Here is a 23,185-nt window from a genome sequence, read left to right on the forward strand (position 1 = left end):
ACTCGCAATTCATGGGCAGGAAACAGTGGCGTTTTGTAGCACATGTTTCGGGACGGTTTTCTCATCTTATCACCAATACCGTGGACTTACAGGTCTGTGCCATGTGTGTTCCCTATGTGCCTATGCTATTAGTGCCAGTTTTGTGTAGTGCCACATTGTGTAGCACCACATTCTGCAATTATCCTTAATCTACACTCCTGGAAATGGAAAAAAGAACACATTGACACCGGTGTGTCAGACCCACCATACTTGCTCCGGACACTGCGAGAGGGCTGTACAAGCAATGATCACACGCACGGCACAGCGGACACACCAGGAACCGCGGTGTTGGCCGTCGAATGGCGCTAGCTGCGCAGCATTTGTGCACTGCCGCCGTCAGTGTCAGCCAGTTTGCCGTGGCATACAGAGCTCCATCGCAGTCTTTAACACTGGTAGCATGCCGTGACAGCGTGGACGTGAACCGTATGTGCAGTTGACGGACTTTGAGCGAGGGCGTATAGTGGGCATGCGGGAGGCCGGGTGGACGTACCGCCGAATTGCTTAACACGTGGGGCGTGAGGTCTCCACAGTACATCGATGTTGTCGCCAGTGGTCGGCGGAAGGTGCACGTGCCCGTCGACCTGGGACCGGACCGCAGCGACGCACGGATGCACGCCAAGACCGTAGGATCCTACGCAGTGCCGTAGGGGACCGCACCGCCACTTCCCAGCAAATTAGGGACACTGTTGCTCCTGGGGTATCGGCGAGGACCATTCGCAACCGTCTCCATGAAGCTGGGCTACGGTCCCGCACACCGTTAGGCCGTCTTCCGCTCACGCCCCAACATCGTGCAGCCCGCCTCCAGTGGTGTCGCGGCAGGCGTGAATGGAGGGAAGAATGGAGACGTGTCGTCTTCAGCGATGAGAGTCGCTTCTGCCTTGGTGCCAATGATGGTCGTATGCGTGTTTGGCGCCGTGCAGGTGAGCGCCACAATCAGGACTGCATACGACCGAGGCACACAGGGCCAACACCCGGCATCATGGTGTGGGGAGCGATCTCCTACACTGGCCGTACACCACTGGTGATGGTCGAGGGGACACTGAATAGTGCACGGTACATCCAAACCGTCATCGAACCCATCGTTCTACCATTCCTAGACCGGCAAGGGAACTTGCTGTTCCAACAGGACAATGCACGTCCGCATGTATCCCGTGCCACCCAACGTGCTCTAGAAGGTGTAAGTCAACTACCCTGGCCAGCAAGATCTCCGGATCTGTCCCCCATTGAGCATGTTTGGGACTGGATGAAGCGTCGTCTCACGCGGTCTGCACGTCCAGCACGAACGCTGGTCCAACTGAGGCGCCAGGTGGAAATGGCATGGCAAGCCGTTCCACAGGACTACATCCAGCATCTCTACGATCGTCTCCATGGGAGAATAGCAGCCTGCATTGCTGCGAAAGGTGGATATACACTGTACTAGTGCCGACATTGTGCATGCTCTGTTGCCTGTGTCTATGTGCCTGTGGTTCTGTCAGTGTGATCATGTGATGTATCTGACCCCAGGAATGTGTCAATAAAGTTTCCCCTTCCTGGGACAATGAATTCACGGTGTTCTTATTTCAATTTCCAGGAGTGTATGAGCATGAGTGTAGTTTTAGCGCTGTGAGCATGTGTATAAGTATATTGTATTTACCGGGTTTTTCCTTCAAGAAGATTTTGAACAGACACCTGCCACAGAACAATAACAACATTTCATCAATAACAGTGTGCATCCCAAAAGAATAATATTTTGGCAGTAATTCATTCATTTTATCAAAAACTTCTCGTATTGCAGCAAACTTACCACGTTTTCTGCAATCGCTTTGCGACTCTCAGTCATCAAATCTTACTATTTTAGTAAGCTGCTGGAATCTGGTTCGGCTCATGGTAGCAGTATAAACAAATCTTCCTAAAGTGTAGGACCATAAATCTGTAACAGATGACTTACTGTTGTTTTCGTTCCCCATAATAAGTAGCCCTACATATGCCATGAATTCAAGTCTGTGTGTCTTGGATATTTTCTGCCTCAATGCCTCTTCATTGGTATGCTTTATTATGATGGTGACAATTTCTGGAGACAAAAACTTTTCAAATGATTCTCTTGTTGTTCTACTTTACTTACGTCCCCTATGCCTTCTCTTTCTGTCACTATGTTTTGTGTGGTGTCACCGCCAGACACCACACTTGCTAGGTGGTAACTTAAATTGGCCGCGGTCCATTTAGTACATGTCGGACCCGCATGTCGCCACTGTGTGATCGCAGACCGAGCGCCACCACAAGGCAGGTCTCGAGATACGGACTAGCACTCGCCCCAGTTGTACGACGACTTTGCTAGCGACTACACTGACGAAGCCTTTCTCTCATTTGCCGAGAGACAGTTAGAATAGCCTTCAGCTAAGTTCATGGCTACGACCTAGCAAGGCGCCATTAGCCTTACATAGTTTGATAGTTATCGTATGAAATGTCTCATCAAGAATGCTGTATTCACATCAAAGAATAAAAGATAAGTATTCGAGGAGCTGCATACTTTTCTTATGAGAATTCACTACTTATCCTGTTCCAGAATTCACGCCCGTCTGCGTTAGATAGCGTGCATTTAGGCCTCCTCTATCTACAAGGTGTTGGCACATTTACCAACACATCATTGGCGACGAGGGAAAGGGTCTTGCTCTTTCTAATTGCTTACATTTACTTGTGTCATGGCTTCGCCACAATCTCCAGATGTACTGTCCGAATTTTATCGCTTGCAGAATCAGCAGATGCAGGCGTTATTGCATGCCCTTGGACAGCTCGTCCAGGGTCAACGTGCCATTCAAACCGATGCGGCGGCCGCCGCTTCATCGCTCCCGCAGCCACAACATGCAGTTGCACCGCCTTTTAGGCCCTACGACCCAGACGTGGAATCCTGGACGGAATGGTCACGCCAGTTTGGATTTCATCTCGCCGCCTACAGAATTCAAGGTAACGAGCGGCAGCCTCATTTATTGGCGTGTGTAGGCGTGCAAACGTACCGTGTGATAGTGAAATTGTTTCCCCGACGCGACGTAGCAACTCTGTCCTACGAAGAAATTTTGTCGGCATTGGACGCCTATTTCAAGGAAACAGTTAATATAGTTGCAAAAAGGTATACGTTCTTTCATACAAAACGTACGGCCGGTCAAACTAATCGGGAGTGGGTTGCAACTTTGCAAGGCCTTACTAGGGATTGTGCGTTTGAATGTGACTGTGGCCTTCCTTATTCAGATACAATGGTACGTGATGCAATTTCACAGAACGTTTCTGATGTTCGCATACGGGAACAGATTTTGAAACTAGTTAATCCCTCCCTTCAACAAGTGATAGACATATTGGATAGACAAGACACGCTTGACTTTGCTCAGGAATCATTTGCAACTTCGCCAGCCGTGTGTAACATTAACCGGCCCGCCGGGCGCGCAGCACGGCCCGGTAAACTGCCCTCGCACACGTCAGCACAGCTGCCGCCACGCTATAAACCAGTTGTGCCGCGCCAGCACACAAATGCAGTGAAATCATGCCCGCGGTGTGCTACTAGACATTCGCGTGAAAATTGCCTGTCACGCCAAGCTATTTGCTTTTTCTGTCAAAAGAAAGGACATGTTCAAAGTGTTTGCCAGAAAAAGCTCAGATCAGACAATCACAACAATTCCAGGCCTTTTGCTTCGCGCCGGAATCGAACCAAGGACACTCAGGCTCGTGGACCTTCCCCCATGGACATTCATGTAGGTAACTCCACTCCGCCCAGTGCCACTCTTTCTAACAGTGACTGTGTTCGTCCCACTAAAAGTGTGCGTCGACGTTGCCGGAAATCACGTCAATTAGCAAGTGATTCTGTACCAGTGTCTGTTCAAATTGCACAAAACAGTCGCTCTTGTCGTCAGCAGGACAATAAACTTTTTGTAGAATTGGACTTTAATGGCAAGGTCATACCATTCCAGCTCGATACCGGAGCTGCAGTTTCATTGCTCAATCACGACACGTACAAACAACTGGGCAAAGCTCCGTTGCGTGCCGCACATGTTCAGTTAAAAAGTTATTCAGGACAGCTCATCCCTGTGTTAGGACAGTGCACTCTTCTTGCAACATACAAGGGACAAACAAAACTTGTCATGTTACGTTCTTCGTTCCTCTACTGCAGTGAACTTGTTTGGTTTAGATTTATTTCAGTTGTTTAACTTGTCTATTGTAAATCAGGTCCTATCAGTGAATCAGACTGTGCCTTCAGACAGTGTTTCTCGTCTGTGTGAAGAATTTGCAGACATAATTGCACCGGGCCTTGGTTGCGCTAAGAACTATGAAGCACATTTGGAACTGAAAGTAAACGCGCAACCGAAATTTTTCCGAGAGCGCAATGTTCCCCACGCATTGCGTGATGAGGTCGCAAGAACATTAAACGATTTCGCATCACAAGGTGTGCGTGAATGTGCGCAATGCCTTTTCGATTTCAGCTCCGCTTCATCGCTTACGCCGTACAGGTGTTCCGTTCGTCTGGACGACGGAATGCAAACGCGCCTTTCGCCAGTTGAAATCGGCGTTGCTTTCAAATACTTGCCTTCCGCCATTCGATCCCCAGAAACCCCTTTTGTTGATGGTAGATGCATCGGATTTCGGGATCGGTGCTGTGCTTGCACACAAAGTTGGCTCATATGAGCGCCATATTGCCTTTGCGTCAAAATTGCTCTTGTCTGCGCAAAGAAATTACTCACAGATAGAGAAAGAAGCTTTGGCTCTCGTGTTTGGTGTTACTAAGTTCCATGATTTCTTGTATGGTCGTCACTTTACCATCATCACAGACCACAAACCTTTGACGTCGCTTTTTCATCCGAACAAGCCTGTACCTCCACGTACAGCGCAGAAATTCATTCGCTGGTCTATTTTCCTCTCGCAGTACCGCTACGATATCTTGTATCGGTCCACTGCTAAGCACGGAAACGCCGATGCGTTGTCCCGTTTGCCTGTTGCTGAGGATAAAGCATTCGATTCTTCCGAACTTGCTTGCATGTTCATTGATTCGGAAACCGATGAAGTGGTCGAATCGTTTCCGATTGATTTTCGTCGAGTAGCTACAGCCACAGCTGCTGACCCGGTCCTTGCTACCGTTTTGCGTTTTGTTGCTACGCAATGGCCTTTGTCAAAGTCTCGGATCGAGGATCCGTTGGTTCGCCGATTTTTTGCTCATAAGGAGAGACTTTTTGTACGACGTGGTGTTTTGTTGTTGCGTTCTGATAATGATCAGTCCAGAGTTGTGGTCCCACGTTCGTTACAGTCCTCTGTTTTACGGCTTCTTCACCAAGGACATTGGGGTATAGTGCGAACGAAACAACTTGCTCGTCAGCACTGTACTTGGTTCGGAATCGATGTTGCGATTACGACTATCTGTTCTTCTTGCTTGGCGTGTGCCGAACAACAATCCGCACCGCCGCGGAAAGTCTTTGCATGGCCAAAAGCCACTTCCCCTTGGCAACGCTTGCACATCGATTTTGCTGGTCCATTCTGGAATGCTCGATGGTTGGTTCTGGTAGATGCCTTCAGTAATTTTCCTTTTGTTGTCCGGATGTCTTCCACGACGTCCTCTGCCACCATCCAAGCGTTGTCTGCCATCTTTTGCATTGAAGGTCTTCCGCAGACTATTGTTTCCGACAATGGCCCACAATTCATGTCCGCAGAATTTCAGTCATTCTGCCAGGCCAATGGTAATCAACATCTGACATCCGCGCCGTTTTCGCCTCAGTCCAACGGTGCCGCTGAACGATTGGTCCGGACTTTCAAGTCACAGATGTTAAAGTTGAAAGAGTCGCATTCTCGGGAGGACGCGTTGTTGCCCTTTTTGTCGTCGTATCGCTCTCAGCCCCGAGATGGTCGCTCGCCAGTTGAGTTGCTCCACGGTCGTCCTCATCGAACCTTGATGTCTTTGCTGCACCTGCCGCATCAGGTTCCTGTGCAGCGGCAGACTTCTGCTTTTGCTCCATGCGACGTTGTATTTTATCGCAACTATCGAGGTTCACGGCGTTGGCTCGCAGGGCGCATTCTTCGCTGCCTCGGCCGCGCGATGTATTTGGTTTTGGGGGCCTCTGGTGAGGTGCGTCGGCATCTCAATCAGCTGCGCCTCTGTCGTCGCACGGGTTCTGCTGCTCGCCGTCTGCTTTCAGCGACGGTGCGTCCGGTCAGCGCCCTGGGGACCCATCTACTGGCTCGCCTCATCGCCAGGTGTTACCGACGATGCCTTCCATTTTGCCCCATGGTGACGCGCCGCTGCCGCCGCCGCCTGTTCTCCCGCCGCCGCCGCCCGCATTCGATGCTTCGCTGCAGCCGCCAAGCGCCTCCCTGGGTCACGTGCCGCCGATCGCTTCCCGTGACCAGCCGTCCTCCGCCATGGAACTCTTGCCCTCTCCGGACCACATGGCGTCTTCACGCGTCGGATACCCCGACGCAATGGAGGTTGACCCTTCGGCCCCTCCTGTCTCTTTACGGGCGCATACGCCGCATGTTGACGTGCACCCTGGACTAGGTTTTCAGGCGTTTCCTAGCTCCCCTCGGACCGAATGGCCAGGTGCGGGTGGCACAGCCTCGCCTGTTGTTAGGCTCCCCACCTCATCGCATACGTCAACATGGGGTCCTCCCCACGGCGGGCGGAAGCCTTATAACACGACCGTTCGCCGATTTGCGGGGGAGGAATGTGGTGTCACCGCCAGACACCACACTTGCTAGGTGGTAGCTTAAATCGGCCGCGGTCCATTTAGTACATGTCGGACCCGCGTGTCGCCACTGTGTGATCGCAGACCGAGCGCCACCACAAGGCAGGTCTCGAGATACGGACTAGCACTCGCCCCAGTTGTACGACGACTTTGCTAGCGACTACACTGACGAAGCCTTTCTCTCATTTGCCGAGAGACAGTTAGAATAGCCTTCAGCTAAGTTCATGGCTACGACCTAGCAAGGCGCCATTAGCCTTACATAGTTTGATAGTTATCGTATGAAATGTCTCATCAAGAATGCTGTATTCACATCGAAGAATAAAAGATAAGTATTCGAGGAGCTGCATACTTATCCTGTTCCAGAATTCACGCCCGTCTGCGTTATATAGCGTGCATTTAGGCCTCCTCTATCTACAAGGTGTTGGCACATTTACCAACACATCATTTTGTGCTACTCATCTTCTAATGTGAGGAGGTTTCAAGCTATAAATTTTTCCAGTACTTGTCATATACTTGTCACTAACCTCAAAAGCTGTGTCATCATCAGTTTCAGATGCCCAGGTATCATCTTCAGCATCTGTAGGTACTCTATCACTGTCCACATCTTTGTGCACAAGACATTCCTCTTTAGGTTCACTCACAACATCTTCAGTTTCATCAAATTCAATTTGAGAATCTGTAGATTCTTCCAAAATCTGTGATATTTCTCTGTCAGTAAGTGACTGTCGATACATTTTCAATCAGAGTTGTATCTAACACTGGACTAAGTACCATTGAACAGGAAACAATACAGAACCAAAGGGAAAGAAATTATTGTTGAGACCATTGCTGCTGTCAACCAAGAGAAATATAATGTCCATTTGTTCTAAGGTCATGTAATGCTATTATTTGTGGAGTAAGATGACCATTGTGGGAAGTCACATCTACTACCAAGTGGGGGGAGACTTTATGACCACCTCTCTTAAATTTAAATTTTCTGATTAAGCTTAAACAAAAAACATAAAACAATCATAGAATCTGGAAGAACACTTCATAAACACAATAAATATTTTTACAAAACTTGAAAAAATAAAGTACCTGAGTAGATTTCAATATTTTCAAAAGGTGGGCATAAAGTACCGCCCCCCCCCCCCCCCTCTTGGTATTGCGAGGGTTTAGTCTCTGCCCTGGCACCAAAGCAAGTCTGGGTGCCTTTCGACTAGCCCCGCAGCCTGCTGCTGAGGCTGGAACATTGTCAACACAAACAGGATGAGGGCCAGACTGTCGCAGTGGTCAGCTGGATTACACCCTGTCCACATATGGCTCTGTGTCACTGGCATGGTCTTTAGAGTAAAAACTGATGTACTACCACAACAGGGCAGGTCGAACGGCCATAAATATCACCCACTCAAGCTATGAAGTATCTGTAATTGTGTGCAGCCAGCTCTGAGAAGTACAACTCCCACCAGTCATTGACCCAATGTGGGTTATTCAATCTACTTCTTGATACTGCCTCCATGAGATGCTGACCTGTATGCTGGGCCTTGTCCTTTTGCTGCCAGAAGCTGAAATGGTGCCTTCCAGTTGGGAGCCATTTACTGGCCGACTTTAATGAACTTGTGGGCACCTATCTGGGGGTCCATGGTTTGCAACCCACACTCAGCCACCACCTGCACCTGCTTGCTGCTGAACTGCCACCTACTCTGCGTGTACACGCTCTGCTGCCGCAGGCTTGCATCCGTGGACTGCTCACACTGCATCCTTCATCGTGGGTCCTTGGTCAACAGTTGGCTTGAGTGCCTCCTGCACCAGCCCCACCACAAGCTGTTGACTGGTCACACATGTGTGTGAAACGGTGCTCCTGTCAAGGAGCTGACTTGGCTTCTACACTATGACATGCAAGTCTGGCCTGGCAGCTCTGTGCACTGGCTGCATCCTGCTGCAGTGTGCTGAGCTAAGAAAGCACCACCATCCAGGACCAGTCATAGCGCTGAACACTAACTGCAGCAAGACAAAGCCTTTGATTGCTGCACAAATTCTGATCAATAAACTTACTGCCTCTCTGAATCTGCAATGGCCAGCAACCCAGCTATATATACCAGCTGCCCTGGAAACCATGCTGCAACGCTTTCCTGACCTGCAACGAGGTCAATGAACACTTAACTCATCTTGACACTGTTGCAACAGGTACTTAACCCAGCCCCCACCCCACAACACACACACACACACACACACACACACACACACACACACACACACACACCAGCTGAATATGTCTGTGCAAAATTTTTATGACAATGAAAAATTCTACTAATGTTACTCTCATCACTATTGTAGACATCTGAAGTGACACTGTCACTGCTGTTGTTTAGCAACATGATCGTTTCCAATAATGAACACTTATTTTACTTTTATTAATTTCATCCTGCCTCGCTTTTCCATGATGTGCTGTGTGTGACTTGACTACTTTCTTCCAGTCATCAGGGGTGACTTTCCTAACAGCTTCAATGCAGAGGGCCTCGACTGCAGACAGAATTTTTTAATTGCTGGAAATGTAATCTTTAATATGTGTCTGTATAAATTCTATTGGGTTGAAATGGCTATGACAACATGGCAGACTAGTTACTGTACGGCCAGTATGTTTTTGCCAGCTTGTCGATTTAGCATATGGGGATCTGTGTTTTATGGCAGGATATCAGAGCCTTTTAGATTTTAACACTTACTTCAAGTGTTGATGACACAAAGGCTAGTCGACTCCTACTTTGGCTCTGGCATGGTAGGCATCTTGTCCATAACAACACAATGGATGAGAGCATTATCAAAAACAAATGTTGATGGTGCAGGCACATAACACACAAACCCTTTCTCTCAACTGACCTCATACGGCAATCTCCAAGCCAAGAGAGTGACATTCAACACTTCCCCCCCAACAACATTTGATGAGACAGTCAGTAAAATTATTCTGGGTTTGAGACCTCATTGTCAACTATAAAATTCCAACGTTTCAGCAACTGTCGCAAGGCGCCTTTCTCAGAGTGTACTTACATTTAACATTTGATGAATTCGCTTCCGAGATTTTTCAGCATCTCACAGCAGTGTAACAACAGATAACAACTGTTAGACAAGGGAAACAAAATCTCAGTGCACTACGAACAATCCCACAAGATAGCAAACTGCCTGGCACTACCACATAATACAAGCACGAAGTGTTATAATGGTGGGGGTTGAAAATCTGGCAACTGAAAGTGGTTGCTGTAGCTACAGGGACAGCTCATGGGACAGGTTGAATGCAGGTCATTCCAACGTTTCAGCAACTGTCGCAAGGCGCCTTTCTCAGAGTGTACTTACATTTAACATTTGATGAATTCGCTTCCGAGATTTTTCAGCATCTCACAGCAGTGTAACAACAGATAACAACTGTTAGACAAGGGAAACAAAATCTCAGTGCACTACGAACAATCCCACAAGATAGCAAACTGCCTGGCACTACCACATAATACAAGCACGAAGTGTTATAATGGTGGGGGTTGAAAATCTGGCAACTGAAAGTGGTTGCTGTAGCTACAGGGACAGCTCATGGGACAGGTTGAATGCAGGTCATGCCTTCCTCGTGGGCCTCTCCCCATTACCACCTTAATAGCTACGAAAGTAATTCTGAACTATACACAGCTACAAATATTTTGACATGTCCTAACACTCTACCACATATAAAAGAACACTATTCCAAAGAATACCACTAGTACAAACTTGCTGCAGATCACTGTCTCAAACAATCAGGGACAAATGATAACATACACTCTTCTAACATATGGGTGCATTCCTCCACATCCATCCTTGATGAAATTTAGGCAGTCAATCCCAAACAGAAAAGCTTATCCTTCTACTTTGCACTATGACCACTTAGCAATTTGGAGGAAAGTGAGTGTTATCAGGTCCTCAGAGATGGTCTGTCATTCTCACATGAACACGAAATAACATACCTGAACATGCGATACAGCAGGCCCAGATGAGTATAAAAATATGAAACATTTCTGTCAAACCATACTACAATGTCCTAAAAGTCTTTACCAGCTGGGAGGAACTGGAGGTCAAACACTATGTGAGATTCTTGCTGAAGAGATGTAATGGCCAGTTTAATTCCAGGCTTTGGGTGATGGAAACCAGCAACATGAAAGTGTCAGAGGCCAGTTACTTCACTCACTGCCAGATGGAAATTTCTGCCCATTTCTGTAGTTGACACAATTGGATTCTCAATGATAGTATCTAAAATGACTTAATCTTGGCCCCTGGCAGTTACTTTGGGATTTTTTGTTTTTTTGGCAAGCGTAAAGACTTCCTTCACCCTCTTGCTGATATCTTCTTACCCACACTTTTACAGTTGCTTCCAAGACACCAATTGTTTCTGGAATACAAGTGATCAAACAAGCCTATATTCACAATGATTTGAAAAGAACACCTCCCCATTGAAATAATCATCCTGATAGAGCTGCTGACATAATTCAAAGGTAATAATACTTGAAGAAATCTTTTACTGCAATACAGGAATAACGCACTTGTGCAGATCATATTTACTCATAAATCCCAGCAAGGAGGACTATCCACAGATGAAATTACAGACAATTGTCACCAAAAGCTATTTTTGATTGTGGCGGTAGAATACAGAGAATGCAAACACTTGTTATTGCTGTGTTACTACACTCTCACCTTGCAGCTCACCGAGTAACAAATACGCTAGCTGCACTAGGGACATCTCTACTGCCAACAACATAAACAGTTTTAGATGTAAAGTGCAAGTTAAAAGTCACCCAAAGTTTCTATCTTCATATATTCTTTTCAAGTACGAAGGTCTTGCTGAACAAAATACTATAGATCTATAGCAACAGTGGGTTGAGCATTGGATAAATAATTATCATTGACTCTTCATGCTCTGTGTAACACCCTGACAACTGTGGATATTTCCTTTTGTCAGTAATCTGCTTCATTAACACTGGTATATAGTTGTGACAATATCACAACTTTCTGGTGGACACACATGCACATTTAAGAGGTTCAGAAAACAAGTAGGTGAACCATCATCTCATTATATGCAGAATTCATGCATCAATTAGGGTTATATACACTACAATTGAATATGAAGTAAATGATGCCAGAAATATTTAGCGAAATAATTAGAAGGACTTATCTATTAACGGTATTCATCCCTTCATTGATTCCCTTTAGAGGTTTGTCAATTACAACAAGAAATTTTATTAGGTACTTCTCTGATCCGGTTGAGCACCACAGCTGACACTAATTTTGATGATTAATGAAAACTACCATTTACTGTGCTATGATCAGTTTTGTTCTTAGAACACTTTCAGTTTGTTGAGTTGTGCTACAGTCATAATATAAATAGTCTTGTTGTTATATGTAGTGCTGAAGCCCAAATCCAGAAACAAGTATCCACGCTGTGCCTGCCTGCCTGCCATACTTAATCATTAAACTTACACTGATCAGCCAGAACATTTATGAAAATTTACCTAATAGGCAGTATGTCCACCTTTGGCACAGATAACAGTGGAGATGCATCATGGCATGGAACATGGAAGCAGTGAGGCCCTGAAAGATTGCTGGAGGGAGTTGGTGTCACATCTGGGCGCACATGCACGCGCACGCACACACACACATACGCACACACACACACACACACACACACACACACACACACACACACACAAGTTGGCTAATCCTTGTAAATTCTGGGAAGAGATGGGGTGTGATGAGCTCTGATGCCTCTTTCAATCACAGCCCAGATGTGTTCAATAGGGTTCTGATCTGGTGAGTTGGGCAGCCAGCACATCAATTGGAACTCACCTTTGTGTTCCTCAAACCACTCTATCACACTCCTGGCCTCTGGACATGGCACATATTCTTGTTGAGAAATGCCACTGCAGTTGGGAAACATGACGCCATGAAGGGTTGTACGTGGTCTGGAACCAATGTACGATACTCCTTCACCATCTTGGTGCCTTGCACGAATTCCACTGGACCCATGGATGACCAAATGAATGTTCCCCAGAGCACAATGAAGCCGCTAAAAGCTTGTCTCTATCCTACAGCACTGGTGTCAAGTTGTTACCCTGGAAGAAGATGGATTTGCATCCTCCCATTGGCATGATGAAAAAGGTATCAGGATTCATCAGACCATGCAACGCCCTACCACTGCATCAACGTCCAGTGCCAATGGTCATGTGCCCATTTCAGTCATAGTTGCCCATGTCTTGGTGTTCACACTGGCACATGCATGGGTCATCGGCTGCGGAGGCGTTTGACGCACTGTGTGTTCAGGCATACTGGTACTCTGCCTGGCATTAAAGGCTGATGTTAGTTCGACTACAGTTTGCCGTCTGTCCTGTTTTACCAGCCTACAACATCTAACACCTGTAATGAGGAGTGCCTGCCCAAACACATTGCGTCTGGACATAGTTTCACCTTGCCTTCTCGATGATGATGATGATGATGATGATTATGATTGGTTTGTGGGACACTCAACTGCGCAGTCATCAGCACCTGTACAAATTCATAATTTTTACACACTCTAATTTTTATTCAGATCCAGCCACTGTCACAAATGATGATAATGATGATGATGATGATGATGATGATGATGATGATGAAACGATGAGGACAACACAAACACCCAGTCGACAGGCAGAGAAAACCCCCAACACAGCCGGGAATCAAACCCGGGACCTCGTGATCCAGAGGCAGCTTGGCTTCGCAATGTGTTAAAGACACTCACCACAGTGCTCCTTGAACAACTGACAGGTCATGCAGTTTCCGAAATTCTCATGCTACGCCATCACAATCTGGCCTCGGTCAAACTCAGATAGATAATGCGCCTTTCCCATTCTACAAACAATGGAGAATCCAGGATGGAATGTAACAATATAATGAAAAGCATAGTTGCTACTCACCGTATAGCGGAGATGCTGAGCCACAGAAAGGCATAATAGAAAGACTGTCAGAAAGTTGGCTTTCGGCCAACAAGGCCTTTGTCAAAAATAGACAACATTCATATTCCTAAAAACAAAGATGATGTGACTTACCAAACGAAAGCGCTGGCACGTCGATAGACACACAAACAAACACAAACATACACACAAAATTCACGCTTTCGCAACAAACTGTTGCCTCATCAGGAAAGAGGGAAGGAGAGGGAAAGACGAAAGGATGTGGGTTTTAAGGGAGAGGGTAAGGAGTCATTCCAATCCCGGGAGCGGAAAGACTTACCTTAGGGGGAAAAAAGGACAGGTATACACTCGCACACACACTCATATCCATCCGCACATACACAGACACAAGCAGACTATGTGAGATTCTTGCTGAAGAGATGTAATGGCTAGTTTAATTCCAGGCTTTGGGTGATGGAAACCAGCAACAGGAAAGTGTCAGAGGCCAGTTACTCCACTCACTGCCAGATGGAAGTTTCTGCCCATTTCTGTAGTTGACACGATTGGATTCTCAATGATAGTATCTAAAATGACTTAATCTTGGCCCCTGGCAGTTACTTTGGGATTTTTTGTTTTTTGGCAAGCGTAAAGACTATACTATTAATATTCTATACTATTAATTCATAGACAACATACACACGCACACACACACACACTACTAACACAACTCACACATGACCACTGTTTCTAGCATCTGGAGCCAGTCGCCAGAGACTGTGGTCGCGCGCGTGTGTGTGTGTGTGTGTGTGTGTGTGTGTGTGTGTGTGTGTGTGTATTTTTGACAATGGCCTTCTTGGTTGAAAGTTAACTTTCTGTCAGTCTTTTTGTTGTGCCTTTCTGCGACTCGGCATCTCTGCTATATTGTGAGCAGCAACTATCCTTTTCATTATACTGTTACATTCTTTATATTGACAGTAGGTCAGTGGTCACAATGTTCTGGCTGATCAGGGTATCTTATCCATAGGTACATACCTGGACATTCACATCTACCATAATGATAACAACTGGCATAACTATTCTTAGACATAACAACATTATTAAAAGCCCAGGTAAATACAATATGACATATTTAGCAGGTCAAGAGGGGGTGCAGGGGTGTTTGGACCTAATGACTGTCATTCATAAGGTGTGTGTGTGTGTGTGTGTGTGTGTGTGTGTGTGTGTACAGGGGACCAGTAGGAGACAGGTGGAATGGTGACATTATGACTATAACCACAGGCAACCTGGCCTTAACGTAAAAAGGAAAGGGTCAGATAGGATTTAATATCAATTTCATGGTACAGCACAGAAAATCTAAAACTGGATAGCTGATCATTCGCTCTGTTATCCTCCCAAATAGGAGTCCAGTGTCTTAATCAATGTGCCCCTTTGCTTGGTGAGGCTATATTATACTGTCTACTACATTGTGGTGTTCCACAGATCCCCCCCCCCCACAGCAGAAATTTAGGATACCACTAAAATGACACTACTATCACAATCTACAACTATATAATTAGCTGCAAGATAAGATTTTCTGTATATCGAGGCATTGTGGCTGTCAGAAATAGCTATCTGACAGATTCATGCATCGCACAAGTTCCGTATGTCTACTCATACTAAAATCGAAGAGTTATAAAATTAAACAGAGAGATATTTGATAAGAAATTAAAGAAAAGACTACTCTGTACCGTTTGATACAAAAAAGTGATCATGAAAATTGGTATCCTATTATTTTTGCTGATTGGGTTTCCTCTACTACCCATAATGCTCCAAGCAAATCCGTGAAGAAAAAGTGTCACAGGTGTTTGTTAAGAAATGCTGATCAGTTGATCTATCACACTACTATAAACAGATAGGTTCCAAGAAAAAAATTAGACATGCATACCTGAGAACTTAATCTGTTGACTTAAAGAAAGCAAAATATCAAAGTGATTTCATCTGTGATTATACCCCTGAAGATAACAGTGCAGGTATTAAAAGTAATCCTAGCAGGAGAAAGCTCATTAATGAAGTACACACACTTTGGAAGCTGTCCTCTCCAAAATTTCTTGATAGCTTACCATTACACCGCATTTTCAAAATCCCAAGCTTAGTCAGAGGTCCACTGACAACTTTGCCAATAGGCACAATGCTAAGTAAAGCTTGGAAAATTATAAGCATTATTATTCCAACAGCCACTTGAGGAATCAGTACAAGCTGCATTTGAAACAATACTTCAAATTTTGTTGGGTCCGGTACCTGATAGACAATGAAAAGAGCAAGTTAATGAATTTATATACAATTACAAAGACATTGCTCAAAATGCAACAAGGTAATCCCTTTGCAAGTGCTCCCTGCTAAACCCCTACAATATTTACAAAGTATTATATAATGTAAAAGACTTATTATGTGCACATCACATCTGGATTTTTCAACTATTTTAGTTACTAATTCATAAAAATCAGTATATAAACCTTGCACCTTATACATCAGACACATGTTTAGAATTGATACTACTGTTTTCAAAATGTAACACAGAAAAGGAAATAATCACATGAAAAACTAAAAAAAGTTATGAGGGTAAGCTTAGAATATAAAAATAGAACTGAAGTGTGAAAAACCAAGAAAGCTTCATCAAGTAAAAGTATAAAGGTACTGGGAGACTGACACACCGACCAACATTATGCATGCCTGGATAGCTCAGCTGATATAAGAACAACCAAAGAAAGGCAAGGGATCAGGTTTGAGTCAGTCAGGTCCACTGTCTTAATCTGACAGGAATTCCAAACATGACAAAGCTTATTTATTTACATCAATGTTCATTAGAAAAATGTGATTTCAAATCCAGTATTATTTCCTTTACACAGTGATTAAGAGATGTACTTTCTTGACAATGATGTACTTTTCCTATCATCTGATTTTCTTAAACAGTATGACTCTTGGCGTGTCTGCTTCAAGAATAGCATAGCACAAGAAATCCACAACCATGCTGTTCAGTGTAGCAGATACACAGTTTGTTAATCTGGCATTTGGAAAATACTACAAAAAGTGCTATTATTTGTTTACTGAAATTTTCAACCAATCAAAACTTCCACAGGGGAGTATTACTGAAATCCATGTAACTATAAAGTACACTGCTGGCCATGAAACTTTCTACAGGTGTGTACAAGCACTTGAAACTTGTGTTGAACAAGCACAGTCAACACATGTAGTTGCAAACTGAAATAAACTGGAAATGATTTGTAGTTTGAGTCTGAAGTAAGGTCTCTCCAAATCAAAGAGTCTGTCACGAGGAAAAGCTTGAACACCACTCCTCATGCTATTATGCAGCAGCAATACCTTAATTATCTAAGCTTGTAGAGTCATTCTTCGAGTAAACTGCAAGCAGTGTAAGCAGAGAGTACATTACAAAAGCCCCAATAACACATCATGCAGATATCAAGTCACAAGACAACAAAAGTTCAAGTCTATCAGTGGCAATAAACAAGATGTCCCAACTACACATGAAGAAGAGATGACTGGCACACAGTACTCGTTGTGTGTTAAGTAATATCCAATATGTTAATCCAGCAGTGAAATAAAGTTATAGATCACTAAATGTCTGCCAGATGAGTTGGTCATCTTGGTTTTTGGAATCATCTGTAAGCTTGGAGCTGCTGTGTCACACTTATAGTCCAGTGAAACTGTCAGAAAAAAAAGCCTGTACCTTGCAAAAGGTGGGGTAGAAGATTTTATTTTTTTAACTCGTTCATATTGTTGGAATGGTTAGAAAACCAAGTTTTGCCAACAACATTTCTCTTGGGAAAACTTTCTGCAGTCAAAAAACTTCGAAAATTTTGGACTTCTTTCAGTTCTTTCAAAATATCTCAGTTTCATTTGCTCCTATTGCTATGACGTCTATTTTCTTTTTTAAAGAGCACAAAATTCTCTACAAATTTGATTTTTTTTCTCTACATATTTGATTCCCCCCCTCCCAGTATCTAACACGCTACAGCGTGTCAAAAAATACCAATTTTTCAAATTTCGAGCAAAGTGGCAAATTACCTAATTTTTGAACACTGTTATTTCAGTTTCTATTTGTGTAGTATAAACATATTACTCATCATGTTATTCATTCGAATTTACCATCTCACTCTGCTGCAGGGCCAGGACAAACAGCATCATATTCAGTAGCTACGAACACATTCACGTCGGATTGCTTGAAGTTTATTTGTGTAACAACATGTAATACGACTGTATGCAGGTGCCGTACATTTTCTACACTTGATTGACGTTAATGATCAGTTATAAGAAAAAGTATGTAGGAATTGTTCTTTAGCGCACAAAAGCGCACTTATTCTTTGGCAGGCAGAAGGCGATTATCTGTGGTGATTGTCCACAGTGCGCTGACAGCTATTAGCACACAACAATAAGGGTCCTACAGTTTGGAGTCGCTTCCATTCAGTTGTGGTGCTGAAAATGAGTACGACTGACATGAATTTGTGATTCATTTGCGAAAAAATGAATACTGCCTTGGGCATGGATGTGTGTGATGTCATTAGGTTAGTTAGGTTTAAGTAGCTCTAAGTTCTAGGGGACTGATGACCTCAGAAGTTAAGTCCCATAGTGCTCAGAGCCATTTGAACCATTTTTTTGCGAAAAAACTGTGGTGAGTGGTGGACGCAATGTGAAAAAGAAAGGACTGAGCACACTTATCGATTGTAGTGCTAAACACAGGGAGTCTGCTCACACCCGTTTTTTGAAAATGCTCAGTAAGTGATGGTGCATGAAGCATGCTACAAGAAGTACATTGATGAGAGAATGATAGCAGTTAGCCTTCAACATCCTCAGGAACCAACAGGCGTGCTACATTGGTCGCAAGAAAAAGGTCAGTTCAATTTCAAAGAGAAATGCTTCTTATGTGCAAAAGGGAATTTTGGTAACTTTTTAACCAAGCAGTTAAGATTGCCATATGCCAAACGAAATTTTGTTTACAAAGTAATGAAATTGGAAGTGCAATCAACAGTATTAGAACAGGCTAAACGACATGCTGATTAATTTGGTCAACAAGTGATAGAGCGGATTCAAAATGTAAATGATTTGGTTGCTGCAGATGGGTGGTACCACAGATTTTGCTACAGAAAGTTCTTTCACCGTGTTTCAGCTACTGGACAGAAACGAGGTTACAGACCTGCAACACAAGTAGATGAAGGCATGGAGGCTATATCTGCCTACCTGGAAACCAATACGGAAGAATATCAGTTTTCTATGGACGATCTGTTAGAGCAAATACCCACATCACCTTGTCCTGATATTCGAACTGTCAAGGCTCGCCTTTTCCAGAAATATGGTGATGATGTGGTGGTAGCTGAAACAGCTTCAAAGCCAGCAGTCGTATGTTTCAAGAATGTTGGGCACCAACTACTCAGTGAAAATTGGTACACCAAAAGAAATTCAGATCCTCAGCAAGAAAGACTACGAATCGTCAAAGCAGCTGCAAATATCATATTAGATTATATAAGATCTGTAGTGTACGATGTAAAACAGTACCCTCCCTCTGATAATTTTTTATGAGATGTAGAGTCTGTCATACCAGAATCTGTAAGATTGCTCTTTGAAACTATAATTTTGAAACACAAGCGGCCTCCCAGAAAATGGGGGAAAATATGTGTTTCTCTTGCTCATGCACTCATAAGTGCTGCGAGGCCACGTTCATTTATTTCATCACTTTTGACTGCTATTAGTGCATACTTGTACCAGAAGTTTGGCTCAAAACATCTCATCCAGGTTTTGTCTTCCCTTGGCTTTGCAGCATCTTATACGGAAGCTGCCCTATTGGAAGTGTCTTCAATCCTTCAGCTTGACAACGAAGGGACACATTTTGCCAATTTGTGTTTGATAATGCCGATTTCAATGTAAACACCCTAGATGGAACTGGTACTCTTCATGCAATAGGAGGTATAATGTGTGTTACTCCTCATGATGCATTGCTTCCTCAGAAAAATATTAAAAAGTTGAATCATCATCCCTCAGCTCAACTTGTTAGTGAAGCCAGAAAAAATGACATACAGACATTCCACAGAACACAAGTTGGAGGGCTGAAGGCTATAAAAATTGAAGATTTGGACATAATTGCTCCTGCAAAAGGTGAGATGGTCATCTCAACAGCGGAAATTACGTGGTTATATTGTAAATGGTCTCAGAATTCAGTTGTTTCAGGATGGAATGGTTACATGCAACGCTCGACGGCAGGCAAAGAATATGAACGTTCTAAAATAAAGTGTCTTCCATTTCTTAATTCATCACCAAGCCATTATGATGCCATATATACTGCTCTGATGACAGCTAGAGATGCATGTAAAAGACATAATCAGACTACATGCTTTGTCACATTTGATCAGCCGCTGTATTGGAAGGAAAGGGATATTGTGGAGATTGACCTTCCTGAATTGCATAATGTGGAGGTCCAACTTGGAGGTTTCCATTTCCTTATGTCGTTCATGGGATGTATCGGTATGATCATGGGTGGAAGTGGATTGAAGGACTTATTTGGTGTAATATTCACTGAAAACAGCGTTGAATAGATTTTGTCAGGACATGCATATTCCACGGCTGTGCGAGCGCATTTATTGTGTCACCTTGCTTTGGTCTGTCAAGTGTGGGATCACATTGAGCTAACAGAAGATGAACGTGGGATACTGAATAACTTGTCTTCTCCTTGTGGTGAGTCAGAACTGTCAGTTGGCCAGGATACCAGTGTTCTCAGGGAACAAGTCATAAAAAATTTTGTAACTGCCCTGAAAATGATTGAAAGTAAGAGACCCACAGCAAAATTATGGGTTCAGTACTAAAAGATGGTCACTCTCATGAAACAATTTATTGAAGCGGATCGATCAGGCAATTGGAAACTTCATCTTGAAAGCGTGCGAAAAATGCTTCCCTACTTCCATTCAGCTGGACATTTTATGTATGCTAAAAGTGGCCACCTCTACTTACAGGATATGTTGAGACTCGAGGAAAAAATGGATTTATCAGAATATGAGAAGTTCACACCGAAAGCACATTTTACAATCCGGAGATCAGAAAAGTATTGGACAGGGGTTGCTTCTGACATGACTATAGAACAAACATTGATGAGAACCATGAAGAGTTCTGGAGGACTTACTTCTGGCCGAGGAATTACGGATAGTGTATTAACCAGATGGACATTGGGTATGATTCACATGCAGAACATTTGTGAAGAAATTGAGTCGTATTGCGAAGTGAGCGCAGTAACATCAGACCAGCATGTAGATGCAAAAAGTTGTCGCATCGAACGAGGTGGCATAGACTTGCGTAAGCTGCATGATTGCTTTTCAGTGCACCCTGCCTTCCCTGAAAGTGATTTTATAACATCTATCAGCAGTGGTGTTGTCGAAACGGAGGATGTTAATTGTCATATGTGTCACGAAGAGGGGGAAAAAAGCATGAAAAGAATAGTTGGTGACAATTTCCACGATGTAAAGTTCCGTAGAAAAGATAAAGTTGTGACTCTCCTTTCTGCATTCAATTCTGTAAAAGCTGGGAGCACTAAAATTACTCCTGTTGATCCTTTAACTCTTTTCCAAAGGAAGTGTTTAATGAAACAAAGTGAAGAAGAGTTAAAAGCCTTTCTGAAATATGAACTTGCTCCTTACCCAATGTCCCTATTCTCAGAAAAAGGCATGCGAAAAGGAACAAAATCTTCATTCTACAGTGCCTTCGTTCCAGTGGAAGATGTGAAGTCAGGTGGACCGGGTAAATTTTTTGTCATTGATGGAGAGTACCTTATCCACAAAGTAATTTAGACTCGAAATGTTTGCTTCAAGTCAATAGCCCAAAGCTATGTTTCTTACCTGCAACGTCAATTTTTGATCTGAATTTGCTGTTGTATTTGATGGGTATCCATGTGAGGGAGACAAATGTAGCACAAAGAGTGCTGAGAGAATTTGTAGGTCCAAAAAACATTCTTCGATTGACGTTGTGGTTGAATAAGAGATGGTGAACCAAGTCCCTCAGGACAAGTTCTTGTACAACGAATGAAGCTAGATTCGTTTGATCACACTTCTTAAAAAGGAATTTCTGGAGTGTAGCATTGAAGTGCACCAGGTGCAAGAAGATGCTGATGTTATGATTGTAGCATCTGCCATTTCAAGAACCAAAGATTTTGGAAGTGTTGTCATTGTAGGAGATGATGTTGACCTGCTTGTGCTCATGACCGGTTTGGGGCAAGGCACTGAAAACTCATTTTTCTTAAAGCCAGGAAGGGGAAATGCGGAAGACAAGTGGTTTTCCGCTGCATCTTACAAGTTTGACAGTGAATATATTCTGTTCACTCACACTTTTAGCGGATGTGATACAACATCCGCTTTTTTGGTCAAGGAAAAATTAAGTGCTGTAATATTGTTGCGAAAAATGAACACCCAACCTCAGCGCTTTGCACGTTCAATAAACCACATGCTACCCGTGAAGAAATAATAACAGCAGGAGAACAGGTTACTATCGCATTTTATAGTGGAGGTGTCAGCAGTTCCCACACACTAGACCATTTGCGGTACCAGCTATTCGCCAAGTCTGCCACAAAAAGCAAACTGAATCTTGCACGGTTGCCACCTACACAACTGCACAACATCATTCATTGCGGACTTACCAACAAGTCCAAAGTTGGATGGGAAACTGGAAACCTCCTGAGAAATGGGGCTGGAATCACAGTGTTCACAGTCCAATGTCCGTTATAATGAGCCAAGATATAGCACCTGAAGCACTTCTTCACATTGTTTCATGCTCATGCAAGCTGAACTGTGGCGGAGCGTGTGCCTGCAGAAAAGCGGGTTTGAAATGTTCTTCAATTTGCAATAAATGTATTGGGGTCAACTGTGAAAACGTGCCAAAATTTTTATATGAAGACAGTGAAGATGATGTTATGGAGGATGTCGAGGAAACCGCTGATGAAATCAACAAACCTGCTGAGGCTGACTCGCTGTTTAAAGAAGAGGTCAATCTGGGATCAACTCTATGTACAGACCCTGAATATGTAACTCAAGGAATTTCTGGTGAAACTGAGGAACCTGGCCCATCAAAACGTTGAAGTGATGCTCATATCTGTCTCAAGTGCGCTAAAGTGCGATATTACAAGTATTACATACCCAGAACTGTCAACATTTTTTAGTAACTGACAATTCATTTTAATTGTAATAAAGCTACTTATTTTTAATGTCAACTGTGTGGCTTTTATACACAAGAATAATTACCTACCTAATTAGGTTGGCTATTGCAGCTAATAATAGTTCAGTATCCTGAGACAATTTATTTTGTTTGTTTGTTTGTGTGTGTGTGTGTGTGTGTGTGTGTGTGTGTGTGTGTGTGTGTGTGTGTGTGTGTGTGTGTCTTAATGATGTATTTTTATATTTATAGTTTTACAAATACCAGGGCCGAGGTGGCCCATAGTGAACTTCAGGTAGTGATGTAAGAATGACAATAGTTGGGTGCCCAGCAATCCTCATGTTGCATACAGAGAAATTGAATACC

The 23,185-nt window shown here is 43.8% G+C and overlaps 1 protein-coding gene across 1 annotated transcript in view; it reads right to left on the reverse strand.

Moving 5' to 3' along the window:
* LOC124555884 overlaps positions 1-23,185 on the reverse strand; it is a 242,730-nt gene that overhangs the window by 32,021 nt on the left and 187,524 nt on the right. The window contains exon 20 of the mRNA XM_047129945.1: positions 15,742-15,919. Coding sequence (XP_046985901.1) covers positions 15,742-15,919 — 178 coding nt within the window. The remainder of the gene's footprint in view (positions 1-15,741; positions 15,920-23,185) is intronic.

Source organism: Schistocerca americana, chromosome X (genome assembly GCF_021461395.2).
Source record: "Schistocerca americana isolate TAMUIC-IGC-003095 chromosome X, iqSchAmer2.1, whole genome shotgun sequence".
NCBI lineage: Eukaryota > Metazoa > Arthropoda > Insecta > Orthoptera > Acrididae > Schistocerca > Schistocerca americana.